The 16,944-nt window shown below is 44.0% G+C and overlaps 1 protein-coding gene across 1 annotated transcript in view; it reads left to right on the top strand.

Moving 5' to 3' along the window:
- Nucleotides 1–14,203, top strand: part of IL17REL (interleukin 17 receptor E like) — a 33,237-nt gene extending 19,034 nt beyond the window's left edge. The window contains exon 6 of the mRNA XM_066633646.1: nt 14,087–14,203. Within this exon, the coding sequence (XP_066489743.1) occupies nt 14,087–14,203 (117 nt within the window). The remainder of the gene's footprint in view (nt 1–14,086) is intronic.
- The last annotated feature ends 2,741 nt before the right edge of the window (nt 14,204–16,944 follow it).

Here is a 16,944-nt window from a genome sequence, read left to right as displayed (position 1 = left end):
ATACATTAAAAAAACCACAGTTGTCATTACGGAATGGATATGTTCTTGTTCAGCTGCATTACATTGGGAAATCATGTAAATTTGGTGCACGGACCACACATCTTTGGTTTGTTGAAGACTTGACATAGACTAATTGTTTACCATTCACAGGGCTCCATAAACAGGGCTCAATCCTGGCCAACTTTCCAGCACTGATGCAGCCGTGCCCATGGGGCACGTACCGCATCCGGTGGTGGCAGTCACGGAGGCCACCACATGGGAAGGGAATGTCTGTTCCCTTACCTCGGGGCTACATTGTGGCTGCATCAGCCCTGGGAAGTTGGAGAGGATTGCGCCCTCAGTTTTTTCCAGTAGAGCTGAGTTAAGATTTTGGTATGTGCTTATTATTATAAAAACAAACCCACATTTCTCCCTAGATCAGGATTATCAAACATAAGACCTGCAGGCCAGATACGGCCCATGGAAGCTCTTTATCTAGCATGTGATAATTGGGCTGTCTCAGGGCCACCCTTTCAGCATCTGCTGAGGCTCTAGGAGGGAGAGATGGAAGGGGGTCTCGGACACTATAAGGGAAGGGGCAAACTGTGAGAGAGAGATGCCACTGAGGTGCTGGGAGAGCCCAATTATTACATAGGCCTTTCAGTGGCACCGCTTCTGCTGAGCCATCACTTTGGAGAGCACCTGAGCTGCAAAGTTATGCCTTGGCCAAAACCACATGGCTGAGAAGGTGCCAAGTGGAATGATTGGGCTCTCCCATATCATGAAAATATGATCAAGGCTTGCATATTTCCTCTTCTGTTGCTGCCTGGAACGTATCCAATGGTGAGCGAGAGGGGCTGCTTCAATGGCATGTTGTGGCAGCTGCAGTACTTAGTCTTCCCTCTCCAGCTATGCTACTGAGTTGAACATGTCTCTTACACGGCAACGCCAGCACATCTACAAAGAAATAATAGCACAATCCTGGACACGTTTACTCAGAAGTTAGTCCCATTTTGTTCAATGGATCTTACTTGGGACTGTTTAGGATTGTGGCACGAATCTTACTGAATCAGCAGGGCTTATTGCCATTTTAGTGAGTCCTGGATGGGGCATTTCAGCGTAGGAAACTCCTAGGCTTGCCGTAAAAGATGAAACCTTCATTGGTGCACAAACAAGTGTGTGTTTGGAGATGGTAGAAGGTACATCTCCATTGCCTTGAGCCATATGAACTGATCTCATCTCCCCCCCCCTTTTTTGGTCTTTGTGTTTTTTAGGGTGGCTCGAACACAACATCTGTCAACATTTCGGCAAAGACATGCGGCTCAAACATCTGCATTCGGGTATGTTTTTTTTTTTTTTTTGCTTTTAAGGTGTTCCCTAGGCCAACAAATAACTACCAGCAGAGCAGATATCTTATTTGCCTCCTCCCTGCTGTCTCTGTCCAGGATAAAGCTGAGATTGCAAAAAGCATCCTTGATCTTGAATAGACTAGGCTGCAGTGAACCCAAACCATGCTTTAAATTGTCCTAAAAGAAATTCTGACGACCGATGACTGCAAAAATACTATTTCCCCCATCCACTACTTTATGATCCCATCCTCAAGAGATTACTGCTATAGACTAAAACAGAATATTTGGGGGGGGGGGAATGTTTTTGTCCTCCTAAAAGTGTTAAGGCTTCAGCTGAGAGAGGCTCAGTTGGCTGGATCACACAGACAGTATCCCTAAAGGTATGAACAGGGATGTTCTGTTTCTGTTGTCAAAACCTAGCAAATGCAACTTTAATTTCTTCCAAAGTTGTACTGTCTGCTTTCTGGCAGCTAGGAGCATGGAAAAAACCCAGAGTTCCTTCTGTGAGATCCGGTCATTATCGGCTTGTTAAGCATCTCAAACCTTAATTTGCATTTTGTACATATCCAGCATTTATGTGCTGTTGATTACTATAAAGATTGAACGTGGTTTGGGACCTTAGTACCCAAAGATCCATCTCCTTCACATGAACCTGCTTGCACCCTGTATTCATCACCAGCTCTGCATTCCACTGTCCACTCAGCTGGTGATGCAGGACGGGACTTTTTTGGTGTTGGTACCCCAATTATGGAACTTCTCCCTTTTGAGGCCCGCGTTGCTCCTCTACTGCCCATTTTTAAGTGGGTAGTGAAAGCATTTTAGTCTTTTCATGGTTTATCTAAGGAAGCAGTTGCTAAGTTTCAGGTTCACTGCTGTATTGTTTTCAGTGATTAGTATCCACAGAGGCTACAAATCGTATACAAAACAAAACCATGTTACAAAAGCCAGACTAGTAACAAATATTTGATCCGTATTACAATTCCTTGAATTGTAAGGGAAAGACTCACATCTACTGCAATTTCTTAGATGACTACTTCACCCCCCCACCACAAAAGCTACTCCTTGGTTTGAAAGAAAACAGACACCAGTGGCATCACTACGGTTTGTATCTGCTGGTGTGGGAGACCAGGACGTCGTCCCTATGATGGACCTCCCCCATGCAGTGGAAGGGGCAATGCCCCAGACTGTGGACGTGATTGCCCCACCCCTGCTGGCTTTTTGGCTAAAACATTTGATAGAGTTTTCAACATGGTTTGTTTCACTGCATGAAATTACATATCAGTTGATATATAACATGATGGTATTAGAAAATATCAAGATTTTAAACATTTTGGCCAGTAGTGGTGTCACAAGGTGTGGCCTACCCCCCCCCCCAGCAATGCCACTGACAAACACTGTTATACTGTGAAAATGAGTGTAGCCAACCTTTCAACTTTTAGGGCTCCTGGACCTTTAATAATGGTGTAGAAGAGGCAATTTTAGCTGGTGCACCTTGTCATCTCACAGAAATTGCCTCTTCTATGCAGTTATTAAAGGTCCAGGAGCCCTAAAGTTGAAAGGTTGGCCACCCCTGTCCTAAAGGAAAGTGTGGTGTCACTTGAGTACAAGATAATTCTCTAAGGGCTGGTGCTTATGTCATGCCTGCCACGCGAAGGCCATGTTGTATCATTCCATATGTAGTTAGCTATTCACGGACACTGACTTGGGACTCTGATTAAGTACTTTTCTCAGAACCACTGTGGGATACAGAAGGGCCTACTGAAGTTTAGAATAAATCATTTGATCGGCCACTCACCACATTGTGACAGCAATCATGACAAATTATTCCAAGCAACCACACTATGTGTGTGCCAGCTCTGAGTTGGGGTGAACATTCCTCCAGGCAGCAGTACAACAGGAATACAAGTTTTACTGTTAGCGTTGGAGAACTGGCTCCCACTTTTATTGGCGCTTAGCAGTTAGTGGCGATCTCTCCTGATTAAAGGAGATCAGAGAAAAAGGGTCTTAGGGCCAAATCCTATCCAACTGTTCAGCACCAATGTAGCCCCAAGGTAAGGAGCCAAAATATATAGCAGTGTTTCTCAGCTTTTAGGAACCCATGGACCACTGAGGCAAAAATTGGATCATCGTGGACCATATGCAACCCCATCTCCCTGCACACAAAAAATTAAATTTGTAATCATTAGAGAAAATTTATTAGAGATTTATTATTTATAGAGAAGATTTGTGGGTTGCTACAGCTGCAGGTCCTTCTCTGTCCTCTCTGGTGGTCCATCAGGGAGCCCTCACTTGGCAAGATGCTGGAAGTGATCTCTCTCTCTCTTTTTTTTTCTGAGACCTTGAGGACCACTTCTCAGGGTCTTACGGACCACTTGTGGTCCACGGACCGCAGGTTGGGAACCAGTGATCTATAGGCTGAATAAAGGAAAAGGGAAATAAACCAGGCCAAGAGCCTGCAAATTATTGCCTCTCACACAAAATATGAACCTTCCCTAGTGCTCCATATGTGATTTAAACAGGTTATTTTCATAACAATGTGCATGTTTCCAGAGAAGAATCTGTGGAAATGTGCTTGGAACAAATCTTCCTTGAGTGTTCTGCAGTGTTTTCAGAGTAAAATAATTCTTTAATTTTCTTTTCCTTTCCAAGGGATGGAGGACTGATGTGGATTATTCTATTTCCATGCACATCTGTGACATGCCCTGCAGTAAGTGTTGATTACGGTATCCTTGGGTTCACAGCCAAGTTGGATGTTTCAGGAGACCATTATGAAGACACTTGAGAGTAGGTTTTACGTGATCAGCTCTGGCGGGCCACTGCTTGGTTCACAACTGGGCAGGGTTCCCATGATGCTACCTGTGAAACAGATGCCTCTGGTGTGCTATGCGTATGAACAAGAACTCCATAATGGTGATGGGTAGATGGGTCCCTCTCTGGGCCCAGCCGCCTTGTGACAGATCTTGCCACTGATCGTGATTTTGCCACTTTCTTGTGAGAACACGAAACAACTGTGCCCAGAGAGGACCAAAGATTGCCAAATGGAGGTGTTCCAGAGGCAGGCCTGTTGCATTAAAAGCTATGTGATAGTGCAGAAGGTTGGGGGTGACATGATTGAGTCACCGCTGAACTTCTGGAATGCTGAACCCACAAGGTAGTGCTGCACTGGGTGCAATGGGATACCTTGGGATGCCTCTCAGCATTGGCTTATACCAGGGGTGCCCAAACCCCGGCCCTGGGGCCAAATGCAGTCTTCGAGGCCTCTCAATGTGGCCCTCAGGGAGCCCCTAGTCTCCAATGAGCCTCTGGCCCTCCAGGGATTTGTTGGAGCCCGCATTGGCCCAATGCAACTGCTCTCAGTGTGAGGGCAACTGTTTGACCTCTCGCGTGAGCTGTGGGATGCGGGCTTCCTCCACTGCTTGCTGGTTCACATCTGTGATGCAGTAGTGGCAGCAAAGGAAAGGCCAGCCTTGCTTTTTGCAAGACCTTTTATAGGCCTTGAGTTATTGCAAGACCTTCATTCATTCATATGAGTTCATCTTTAATATATTCACTTATGTAAATTTATTCAAATTTTAAATGTAAATTAATTCTTTTTTTCCCTGGCCCCCAACACAGTGTCAGAGAGATGATGTGGCCCTCCTGCCAGAAACTTTGGACACCCCTGGCTTATACTAATGGACCATCATACAAGCACAGCAAGACTGTGAATATGGTGATGATCCCAAGAATTCTGAAGGTGTTTGCATCTAGGGATCCTCCTAGTGTGAACTGTACCCAAATGCAGTTACTTATGATACTGAATGTTAGAGCAGAGCCTTTTTGCACTGATCTGTAGAGATCCATGCAGCTGTGATGACTCACTGGTGGGTTGGTTACATTGGGGGAAAAATGTGTTTTTGAGAATGGGGAAACCTTGGCAGTTCAGTATGGCTTCAGGGGTACAAGATGCCTCCCATGTGCTAGCAGATTAGGTTGCATCTATTTCTGGATCACTTGGAAAGCAGAAGAGGAAACAAAAGAGAGAGAAGGAAGTGGTTTGATAAGAACTGTTTCGTGATTTTGGCTGGTGAGACTATCAGCCCTGCAGTTCACATTTTCCGCTATTTGGATTCAACAAGAAACAAGGAAACCACTGTACCAAATATGCTAATAGAGAGAATCGGCATTAAGATGACTTATTCCAAATGTACCTACTGAGGATAAACACTACTCTTTTTTTTTTTTCCAGTCGCTTCTATTCGGAGTCAAGAACATCATGAAAGTTCCTTAAGTATGATATCTGTAGTTGCACTACTTGCCATAGTTATCATTATGATGACTCTTCTTGGGCATCAACTTCTGTCAGGTACAAATTAAAAAAAAGAAAATAGAAATACTTTGTATGGAATGAGTTCCCATTGAAGGAGAGAATGAAAAAAAAGGGGGCATTGTTGTGTAGAACGGCTTTATTTACTATGCAACTGTCACCCTGCACATTCCTGATCTCGTCTGATCTTGGAAGCTAAGCAGGGTCAGGCCTGGTTAGTACTTGGATGGGAGACCGCTTGGGAATACTGGGTGCTGTAGGCTTATACCATAGTCTTTCTAGACTGAAGGTTGCCAACCAATAATGAATAACTTCTTGTTTGCTAAAAGAGCAGCACGGAGTGGTACAAGGGCTTGGAGGTAGGGAGGGGGGCATTTCAGGGCAGGGGAGGACAGATAAGGGCTGGATAAGGCTCGGTAGAGGAGGCCTCATCCTATTCTCCCTCCTGGACCTGAATGCCCTACATGGGGCTGCTCAGAACTTGTGCCAGAGATTTAACCTCATTGGGCAGGCTGGAGCATAACTCGGGGGAAGGGGATATCTTTCCCTTACCCTGAGGAGACCTCTAGCCTGCTCCTTATCTGTGCTGAATACAACATAGGCCAGCGGTGCCCAAACCCCGGTCCTGAGGCCACTTGCGGCCCTCGAGGTCTCTCAATGCGGCCCTCTGGGAGCCCACGGTCTCCAATGAGACTCTGGCCCTCTGGAGATTTGTTGGAGCCCACACTGGCCCGACACAACTGCTCTCGGCGTGAGTGTGACTGTTTGACCTCTCGCGTGAGCTGTGGGATGAGGGCTCCTTCCACTGCTTGTTGTTTCACATCTGTGATGCAGTAGCAGCAGCAAAGGAAAGGCCAGCCTTGCTTTGTGCAAGGCCTTTTATAGGCCTTGAGCTATTGCAAGACCTTCATTCATTCATATAAGTTCATCTTTAATATATTCATTTCTGTAAACTTATGTAAATTTATTCAAATTTTAAATGTAAATTCTTTTTTTCCCCCGGCCCCCGACACAGTGTCAGAGAGATGATGTGGCCCTCCTGCCAAAAACTTTGGACACCCCTGACGTAGGCCATGCAGCTTGGCTGTGCTAGAGCAGCTTAGGATTGGGTCTGCCCACCATGCAATTTCTTTTTTGGGCATTACAATGACAGCATTATACTTCTGAAAACTAGAGTAGGAGAAAACTGTGATAAAATAAAAAACACTGAACTTTTCATTTTAAAAAACTTATTTTGTTTTTATTTATTATTTAATGGCTGGGGTACATGGGTAATGACATTTAATGGCTACATCTGCTGACACTGTATCTCCTACCTAGAACACTTTTAAAGCAGTTATAATTATAATGTAAATTTTGAATCAAAACTCATGTAATTTTTGGAAAACACCAAAATCCACGACAAAATAAAACCTGTTTTTCCCCCACCTCTACTGATAACAGGGAGCAGCTTTGGATGTTGAAAGTGTTCTCCATTCTGATTGCTCTGCAATCATTTTATTCCTTATTTGGCTAGGGCTTTAGATTGGTTGATGTGGTGTTCATGGTAGGTTTTATTGGGTTCCCTGTGACGGTTGCAATAGCTATCTTCTATAGAACATGAGGAAGTAGAGGGTAAGGATTGTGGGCACAGACTGATAACACCTCCCTGCTGTAAATTTCTCTTTAGTTAGAGGAAGTATCAGGCAGTGACACCTATCTCCATCCATACTAGGAAGTAGGTGGTTCACTGTTAGGACAGCTTTACAAATTACAGGAACTGCACAATGAATTCATGCGTCTTTTTTGGCATTTCTGAGAAGAGGTGCATCGGCTGTGATCTCATTGCCTTGAGAGGAAGAATGCAAATTCAGGGCACATGGCACTGAGGCCACAGCAAAGGAGGATGCTCAAGTCACATGTGCATCCTCTTTTCAGCACCTACTAGAATATGTGAAGCAACCTTCTGATTGTCACTTGAAATGCAACTGGTTCCCAGAAATAGTAAACTGTGAAATTGTGTCCAGGTTTGTCCTATTGGATTTTTGCACTTAATTGTCATAGGGAATAAAAATGTAACCAATCCTCATTAAGTGACTCATGGAGTGATTCAGGACTGTGTCAATCATCCCCATGTTTATATTACAGGAAGACCAGAGAGAGTCTGGCTCCCTCATGCATTGTCTTAGTGATGATTTTTAGAAGATTCCAGGGGTGGGGGAGCAGGCGCTTGATTTGATTAAAATTGGGAAGAGTCAAAGTAGGGATGTGGATTTCATTAAGGACCTCCCTTCCTCTTCCTGCATAATTTGAGCACTTCATCACCCAATAAACCATTGCTCAGCAAAATTACCACTCCCAGCCAAAACACAAGCTTTCTCTGTCCAAAAGTATTTGTACTTTGAAGTAGTAAACACTGTCTGTACTCAATGATCTGAAATGACTGTTTCCCCACATGCGAGCAGTCATGGATGTTTAGCAGTTGCATGATGTACATGGATGGGTGAACTCACTCAGATCATACAAGTGCATTTTCATGACTCATGCCCAGAAGACCTTAGGCTGTAGATAGCAGGGATGAGCGGTCTGTGGGGAGGCAGGTGACGTAGGGCCTCCCCACCGGAGTCCTTGTGGGTGCTTGGGTGTATCATAGGGAGGCAGCGCTTTTTGGAGAACTCTGGGGGGGAGCCCCTGCCTCCCCACCCACCACACGTTCCTGGCAGCTCAGTGAACTTGCATAAGAAGAGACCCACTGGATCATGCCAAAGGCCCATCTAGTCCAGCTTCCTGTATCTCACAGTGGCCCACCAAATGCCCCAGGGAGCACGCAACACAACAGACACAATCTGTGTCCCGGTGCCCTCCCTTGCATCTGGTAATCAGAGGCAGCCTGCCTCTAAAACTAAGTGCTTGCACATACCTACGATGACTTGTAACCCATAATGAACTTCTCCTCCAGAAATTTGTCCAATCCCCCTCTTAAAGGTATCCAGGCAAAATGCCATAACTACTTCTTGTGGCAAAGAGTTCCACAAACTAATTAATTGCCATTCAGGACCCAGTCATACAGTCCTTCCAAAACCTGATGGCAGTTTGGTTTATCTGGGTTTGTAATGGGTCAGAAAGATGGCAACAAGGTATGATCAAAGGAGACGTGACAGAGTCGTCTTTGCAGAAAGGAAGTAAGTTTGGGCCAGGTCAGTGCCTGGATGAGAGACAGCCTGGGAATCTCATCAGGAATCTTAGCATGGAAGAGAGGCAGGATATACATGAAAGGGAGAAACATGAATGAAACTGGGAACCACAGGGCTGGCCTTAGAAGCTGCGGTGCCTGGAGGACGTGTGGTGTTCAAATGTCGGTGGCGGTGACTTGCTGTTGTCACTGCCAACTGCTTCCAGAGGGGGCAGTTTCAGGCCAATTGGAAGCAGGGGAAGGTAGGAGGGCCCTCTGACCACTCACCGCACCAGCCTCATGATGCCTTGACATGAAGGATTCCATGTTGGAATGTGAGGTGACCAGTGAAGTGCAGGCTGCAGGTGATCTGCTCACTGCTCTAGTGGGAGCCCCCATCAGGCACAGGGCCCAACTGCGCTCCCTTGGCCCAATCACCCCAAAGACAACCCTGAAGAACCGGTTGGTGCTGTAGTTAGCATGTTGGAATAGGACTATGGTGTCTCGGATCCAAATTTTTGCCCTGCCATGAAGTTCACTGGACAGACTTGCACCAGTCAATATCTCCCCATCTAACTGGCTTGCAGACTTATTGTGAGGATCAAATGAGGGACAGGGGGAGATCCATCTGTGCTGCCCTGAGTTCTCTGAAGGATGAGCAGAATAAAAATGTAACAAATACGTAACTGGAGTGAGAGATTTTTAACTGATGGCATTTGTTTTTGCAGTTTTTCACAGAAAGAAATTTGAAAAGAGAAAGGCGTCACACAACAGATCACAGAGGTGGGCACCTGTTCTTTTTGACATCCAGAAGACCATTGTGCTTGTTGATGAATTGGTGTTAAAACAGTCGCATAAATGAGAGGTGATGAATTCAGGCATTTGATTTAGCGATCGGTGCAAAATAATCACATTTTCAGCCTGATCTTCTTAATTAGTTGCTATGGGATTTTGTGGATGCATTTTGCTTTAATAAGTGTTTTTTATAATTGTATTTTATGATTATGGAACTTCATATTTTGCATCTTTCTTTTTCCCCTGTTGTCTGCCACCTTGGAGCACTCCATTCAAAGATGGGATATAATTTCAAAATTAATTTCAAGTAGCAAAAAGACAACCAAAATGTCAATATGACACATGGAATTGGAAAAAGCTGCATTTAAAGATCTACAGACAGCATATATATTGCTGGTTTCATATCTGTCATTCTTTTGCCAGCTTCTTCAACACAGACCAAGTAGCTTCCAAAGTCTGCAAAAATGAGGAAAAGAGAATGACCCCACTTTTCCTGCTCATAACTAATTTTGCCTATGTGAAATATTTAAAGCCTCTATTAATTTTTAGGAATCACAATTTTGGGGGACATATTTGAAGCATATACCTTCCCCCCTAGCTTTTGCTTTTGTAAAATTTAACATATAGATAACATTTAACTTTTGATAGATAGATTTGAGATAGAGTTAAAGAGGTAATAATTGATAGGTTGGACATTTCAAAGTTCACAGCATTGTTTCAGTTGAGAAGACTCACATTTTACAATGTGTGTGTGGGGGGGAACTCCATCAGTTCTCTATCAGAAAATTGCCTTAGTTGTGCTTGTTAAATAAATCACCAATTACCTCCTCGCTGATTGCTCTCTTTTCCCTAGAACTGTCAGTCTGAAAAGACTCTTGGGAGGATTTTAGATCACAATCCTTTAAATTGCAGACTTTTCCACACACAGTTCTGTCTCGATCTATATACTTACTTGGGCGCAAGTCCCACTGAATTCAGTAGCCTGTGCCCAGAGAATTGAGTGGCATATGTAATTGGGTGAAAACGTAACAAATTCTTTCCTGCAATAAATGGAGCTGCGGTTGCTTTCTTGGGAATTAATGGAATTGTAGAAATGACCATTGGAGGTCATTAGGTATTTGAATGCTGCTGCTTTAGAGTATAAGAACCCAAGAAGAGTCCTGCAGAATCAGGCCAAAGGCCCATCCAGTTTCTTGTATCTCGCAGTACCCCACTAGGTTCCACCTTGGGGAACGCACAAAACAAGATAACTGTATCCTGGGCTTATATTGCTACTCCTTTGTGCATGGTCTTCTGAAACCAGGAGGTTGCACATACCCATCATGGTTTATAAGCTGTGATGGACTTCTCCTCCAGTACATGTGTATATTCCTGTCAGCTGCTAAAAAAACAAAAAAACAAAACAAAAAAAACTTCTGGAGTAAAAAGCCCCCAGTTGTGCAATTTTCTGTTATAGAACACAGTCTGGTTGCTGAAATAATAAATTTTCTGAGTTGTTGGTAGGGTTACCAACTGCTCACAATAACCTTAGGCTTTTACCAGAAGGTGGTTCTGCAGAAAATGAGCCAGCTGTAGCTTCTCATAGCATGGAGAGAACATTCTCACCCTTTCATGAGAATAATAGCACTTCTGAACAATCTGTCCATATGTTGAACTTCTGGGGGCAAGAAGTGGTCAACAAAACTGTCCCATGTTTAGGGTAATGGAGCCTTAAGTGCATTCCCAGCTGTTTTCCTCCAGTGTTCAAATCTGGAGTCATTGGGCACATAGGGAAAGAATATAGTATAAATTCACAGAACTCTTGGTGCCCCTCCAATGCCTTCCTTATCATGCTTCTGTGCTCAAGGTACCAACACTCCAGTCAGAGAATTCCCTCCTATATTTTAAGGGTTAGCAGTCTTGTGCAGAGGCCTCACTTTACATCACCCCATGTGAGAGCTCATTTCATCACCCATGTGATGGACCTCTTTCAGTACCAGACCATACAGAATAAACTACAAAATCATTTACACAATCTCCATGCAGTGACAACACTAGGGTTGGTATAACCCCTCTTAACTTTATTTTAATATATATATATATAATAGTACAGGTCATTCCAACCAATCAATTGGTTTTTTTTTAACCAACAAAAACCACTAGCTAACTTGATGACACTTGCCCAACTGAGTAAGAGTTCTAGTATCAGTTCTGATACATGGAAACGAGAGCTGGCCTATATTAACATTTTATTGGTTCCATGTCATAATAGCACCTCATTGGCTCTCAGAACAATCAGTCTCATTGGTCAGTTTTGAACTGAAGAAACCCACTTTTTGTTACATAAGGCAGTTGTGTTTTACATTTCTGATTATTTGGTCATAACTTGTGATAGAATGCAGATATTTTGTTGCTGTTTGTTTCATTCCATTCTGCATGAAATTCCACATTGAATGACATATAACATGATGTCATTATTTGAAAATACTGAGATCTTCACAATTTTGACCACTAGTGGTATCACCCCTCACTGTTCACACCCCTCTAGTGATGCCACTGGTCTTGTGACATCATGAGGCCCTGCTTTAGAAACTGAGGATTTTGGATGTATCTGACCAGCAACTTAATCCATGAGGGGATTCTGAAATCTTGTTGAGGAATTCCTATCCTGAACTATCTACTACTTTGTCCTCCATGCACAACCCAGTGAACGGGAAAATTAAGAGTTTGGAGCTTCCCACTTCCATTAAATGTATTCAGCTCTCTTGGATGATCAATTTGGAAACATGTAGCCAGAGGCATTCTGTCTTTAGGGAGGATGTAACCAAAGATATCTGCCTTTGTTTGTTTGTTGAACTGCTTCATCTATACATGAGACATAAATACTTGGAAATTTCCCATGAGTCAAATTAACAGCAAATGTATTCCTGCTTGCCAGCACTGATAGATTATTACTTTTGGGGCTCTGTGCTTAGCCAGCTTCTTACCTATACATGTAGTAGGTTGTTTAATATAGTTAATTGCTAAGCAATTTGTCATTATTTTGATAAGTAACAATAAGAAAACATTTTAAAAATAATGTTTTCTGTGTGTAACCAGTATGTTTTCTATGTCTTTATGGTCTAAACCAGTGGTTCCCAAACTTATTTGGGTCACAACACCCCCGTAGCCTCTTCTCTCAGCCTCCGGTGGGTGCCACCATCTTGGATCTCACAAAATCTTGTGGGATCCAAGATGGTGGTGCCCAAATCTTGCAAAATTTCATGAGATCCAAGATAGCAGCATCTAAATCATGTGAAATTTGGGTGCTGCTTCTTGGATCTCATGAGATCTCATGTACCATGATACCCTAAAACATAGCAACATGTACTTTGGGAACCCCTGATTTTAACGCATAAATTCCAAGTGCTACTATCACTACCTGCTAATGTTGGCATATCAAGCTGTTAGCTGATAAACCTACAGCACAGTCTTATACATGTCTGCTCGGTAGTAAGTCCTAAGTAAATGAGTTGTAAGTCAAAGAGGGCCCAATCCTATCCCACTTTACAGAGTAGATACAGCCCCAAGGTAAGGGAACAAACCTGACCCCCCCCATGCAGTGCCCACACCCCATTGGCACAGCTGAATCAGCACTGTTAAGCTGTACCGGATTGGGCCCTGAGACTTATTCCCAGCTAAGTGTGTACAGGATTGCAATCCTGCAGTAGTGGTTGATAAAGTCAGAAGTCATGATCACCTTTACAAACTGAGAAAATTCAGCCAGTCTCATGTCTCCCTTTTTTTTTTCTCCTTTCTCCAGCATGAAGAGAATCTGTTCTTTGCACTGAGGAAGAAGAAAAGCAATAGGATTTCACAAAATACTTCCAGATTCCTCCGCAGTCTTCTAGGTTACAGCATCACTGCTGCTGTCCTGAAATCTGTTACCTACGTGAATGATTCTCACATGTTGTCCTTATTCCTTGCTGACCTCAAAAAGACTGTGCCCACAGGGGAAAAGTTTTTGAAGGACTAAACTCTGGCCTGATATTTCAATACAAAAATGGGGGAAAAAAGACTTTGCAATGGCAACAAAAAACCATTCAGTTTTCTTCTGTATCAACCATGGTGCCTTTTACACATTAGAGCAGGGGTGTCAAACATGAAGCTTGCAGGCCAGGTGTGCCCCCCCCAGAAGCTCTTTATCCGGTCCCCTATGATAACTGGTATCCCCCAGCATCACCCTTTCAGCAGTGCTGCTTCTACCGAGGCTCTGGGAGGGAGAGGTGTCAGAAAGTGAGGGATGCTAGGGGCAGACCAAGAGGGCGAGAGCAGGAGACACTGCCAAGGTGCTGGGAGAGCCCAGTTATCACACCGGCCACCCTTTCACCAGCGCCACTTCTGCCGGGGTGTCACTTTGCAGAGCACCTCTCAGTTGCTGAGCTGCAAAGTGACGCTGCTGTAGGGCAGGCCTGCGTAATAATTGGGCTCTCCCATATCTTGAAAGTGCTATCGAGATGTGCACATTTTTCTCTCTGCCATTTGCAGCTAATGAGCTTCTACGTGAGAAGAACGGGCTTCTTTCTGGCCATCGTCTGCTTAGTGCCGTCATTTCCGGCCCTCAGCAGGTGCCAGGAATGCGACTCGGCCTGCTGTATGAAATGAGTTTGACATGTCCCTGCATTAGAGCATGTGCTAAGGAAGGTTCATCCCACAGTGCTGTTTTAACATAACTCACAAGCATTTAGGTGAGGAAGATCGCTTGGGTCTGGCCCACAGGATCTGTCCCTGGATCTGGCCAGTGTTGCGCTATTATCCTCACCATAGGGCCTCCCCCCATGTGGCCCTTGGAAGGTTATACCAGCACTATGGGATGAACCTGAGGTAAAGCACCTCCTACAGTGTTACTCTCCTGCGTTAAGGGTACCTAAGGAACCTCATGGAGCAGATGATTTTGACATGCCAAATCCCACTGCTTGAGGATCATCCCAGTTAGAATCTGCCGTTCTTTGCAATTCTCAAATAAGTCTTCTCAAGAGTTATTGAATGGAAGAGATTTTGTATCTATTTGTTAATGTGCAGTTTTGTTTGTAGTGTTTTTATTTTCTTATGAGTAGAGGTGTTTTGTTTCTGGTGAGTAAGCCCAAGTCTTACTGAACCCAGTGGGTTTACTTCTGAGTCAAATAACACCATTTTCAAACACCTCTACCTAGGAGCTGTTACTTTTTTTTATTACTGAGGAAGTCCTGCCATGGACTGGTAAATCTAACCCTTGGACAATTCTAAGAGTTTTTTTTTAAATTTTTATTTTGGACAGCTGGACTAATGCAGCCAAAGATGGAATGTGGTTGGTGTAGATAGAGGGTGTACAAAGCACTATGTTTTGCAGGGAGCCTCGTCGTGAATTGAGGTGATTGAGTGATCTTTTCACTAGAAGTGATTGAGTGTGATCTTTTCTTCCTGAGACCTCGCAAACCACTTCTCAGGGTCTTGTGGACCACCTGTGATCTGTGGATCATGGGAATCAGTTGCTTAGAGGCACTGAAAAATGCCTCCATGATTACACTTCCCTTTCTCCCTGGGTCCTGTCATCCATCCTCTATGCAATCCTATTGCAAGATAAAATGAGAGTCCTGTTAGTAACAGAATATGGGCTACTAGATAGGGAGATGGGCACGAGGATCAGGAGGCTGGGGGTAGAAGCTGCCAACTTGCTCAGTCACTGGAGCATTTAAAGATGTAGGCATGCCATTTGAAGCCAAGGAGCAGACCATCCTGCATATGTTGTTCAAGCATTGGTAATTATATTTGTGCTTATACAGGTATAGGTTATTTAACTACGTTCTTTGAATCCTGTTGTGATTTCATCGTTGTGTGAGCCTCACCTTTGTGTGGTGTTGGTGTTGTCCTTAGGTGGCCCCAGAGGTTGTCACGGGGTTGGGCTGGCTTCTGGGGTCTTTAGAATGGCCCCAGAAGCATCTAGAAGCAACTTTCTTTCCATGTATGACTTTTTTAAAAAAGTCACCATATGCAAACAAATACAGTATGACGATTCCTATAGATACCCATGGTCACTGCCATTTGTCATATTGGCCGTACAAATCTGAAGTGGAGTGCAACTTCATTATCCACAAGGTATCTCTTCCAGGAATCCACCCACCCCTGTATCTAAGCAAATCTGTGGACACCTGAATCCATGCCACTTCCTGTTTGATGAGCAAGCAGCAGACGAGCAGAAGGCCTCCCGGAGGCCTCTGGAAGCCACTTTCCATTTGATAAGCAAACAAGAAATTGCTTTTCCCTAGTATCCATGCCATCTGTGGTGAGTCAAATCCATGGATGCCAGATCTGCAGATACTGGGGATGCACTATACTATAAAGGGACAGGATGACTGGATACCAGTAGCCAGCAGAGGAGTCTGCAGGAGCATGGACAATTAAAATAAGAAGTGGGAGGCAGAGGCCGGCTGAGATCCAGTGTGCTTCTTGTAGTTAATATTAAAGGTGTAATGCCATTAGGAGATAGGCAAGGCACATCAACAAAGCTGCCCTTCATGGTCAAGTTCGCATAGGGTGCCATCAGGATGTTTCATTCAGGGTCCCTTTGAAGAGTCAGAACATGTGGGTGCAATTGCCAGAGGACAACACAGAACACTTGGCCACCATCTTCCCTTTGAGAGTTAAAAAAATTTGCATTGGCAGGGTGTCATTGCATCTATCCCCTTTTACTCATATAATTGAGAACAACCCTTCATTGGTTCCAGCCAGAAGGGGCAATCGAGGCCTGTTCTTGATCATCCATCTAGAGTTCTTAATGTTTTATGGAGACCCAAAGGATATAGTGAAATGTCCTTGTTATGTATGTATCACTGCTGATATTTATATATACAACTGAAAATTATACCATGGCCTGTGCCAAATGTCTGTCATTTATTTTCTTTTCATGGCAGTCCAGATCCTTGCCAGGCATTCCTGATTTCTGATGTCGAACAAGGGGAGGAGTTAAAAGCCATAGAAATGGTGGTGTTTGAACCCATGCCGGATTCATTTATTTGCACAGAGAGCTGTTCATGTAGGGCATCAGAAAAGATGAAAGGGAAAGAGAAGGATAGGAGGCCAGGCTTTAAAAAAAAAAACCATTTTCCATCTGCATGAAATCTTGTCTTTGCATTTTTGGAGGGCACATTTCAGAGGAATGTGTACATTGAGGTCATATGCTGTCGAAATGCACATTGCCATCAGAATGGTCTGAAGAAGCGTGCTTGGATGTTAAAATGCGTGTGCCTCAACCTCCAGCAACTCCACGAGCCGTCACATTCAGTAGCAAATAGCTGTAGATAATATCTGTATGGCAGCGTAGTGAGCAAGAGGTCTGCCGGAGGTGATGTGCCTTAAGGGGGGGTGAG

This window comes from Tiliqua scincoides, chromosome 7 (assembly GCF_035046505.1).
Source record: "Tiliqua scincoides isolate rTilSci1 chromosome 7, rTilSci1.hap2, whole genome shotgun sequence".
In the NCBI taxonomy this organism is placed as follows: domain Eukaryota; kingdom Metazoa; phylum Chordata; class Lepidosauria; order Squamata; family Scincidae; genus Tiliqua; species Tiliqua scincoides.
This window is presented reverse-complemented; position numbering and strand designations above follow the sequence as displayed.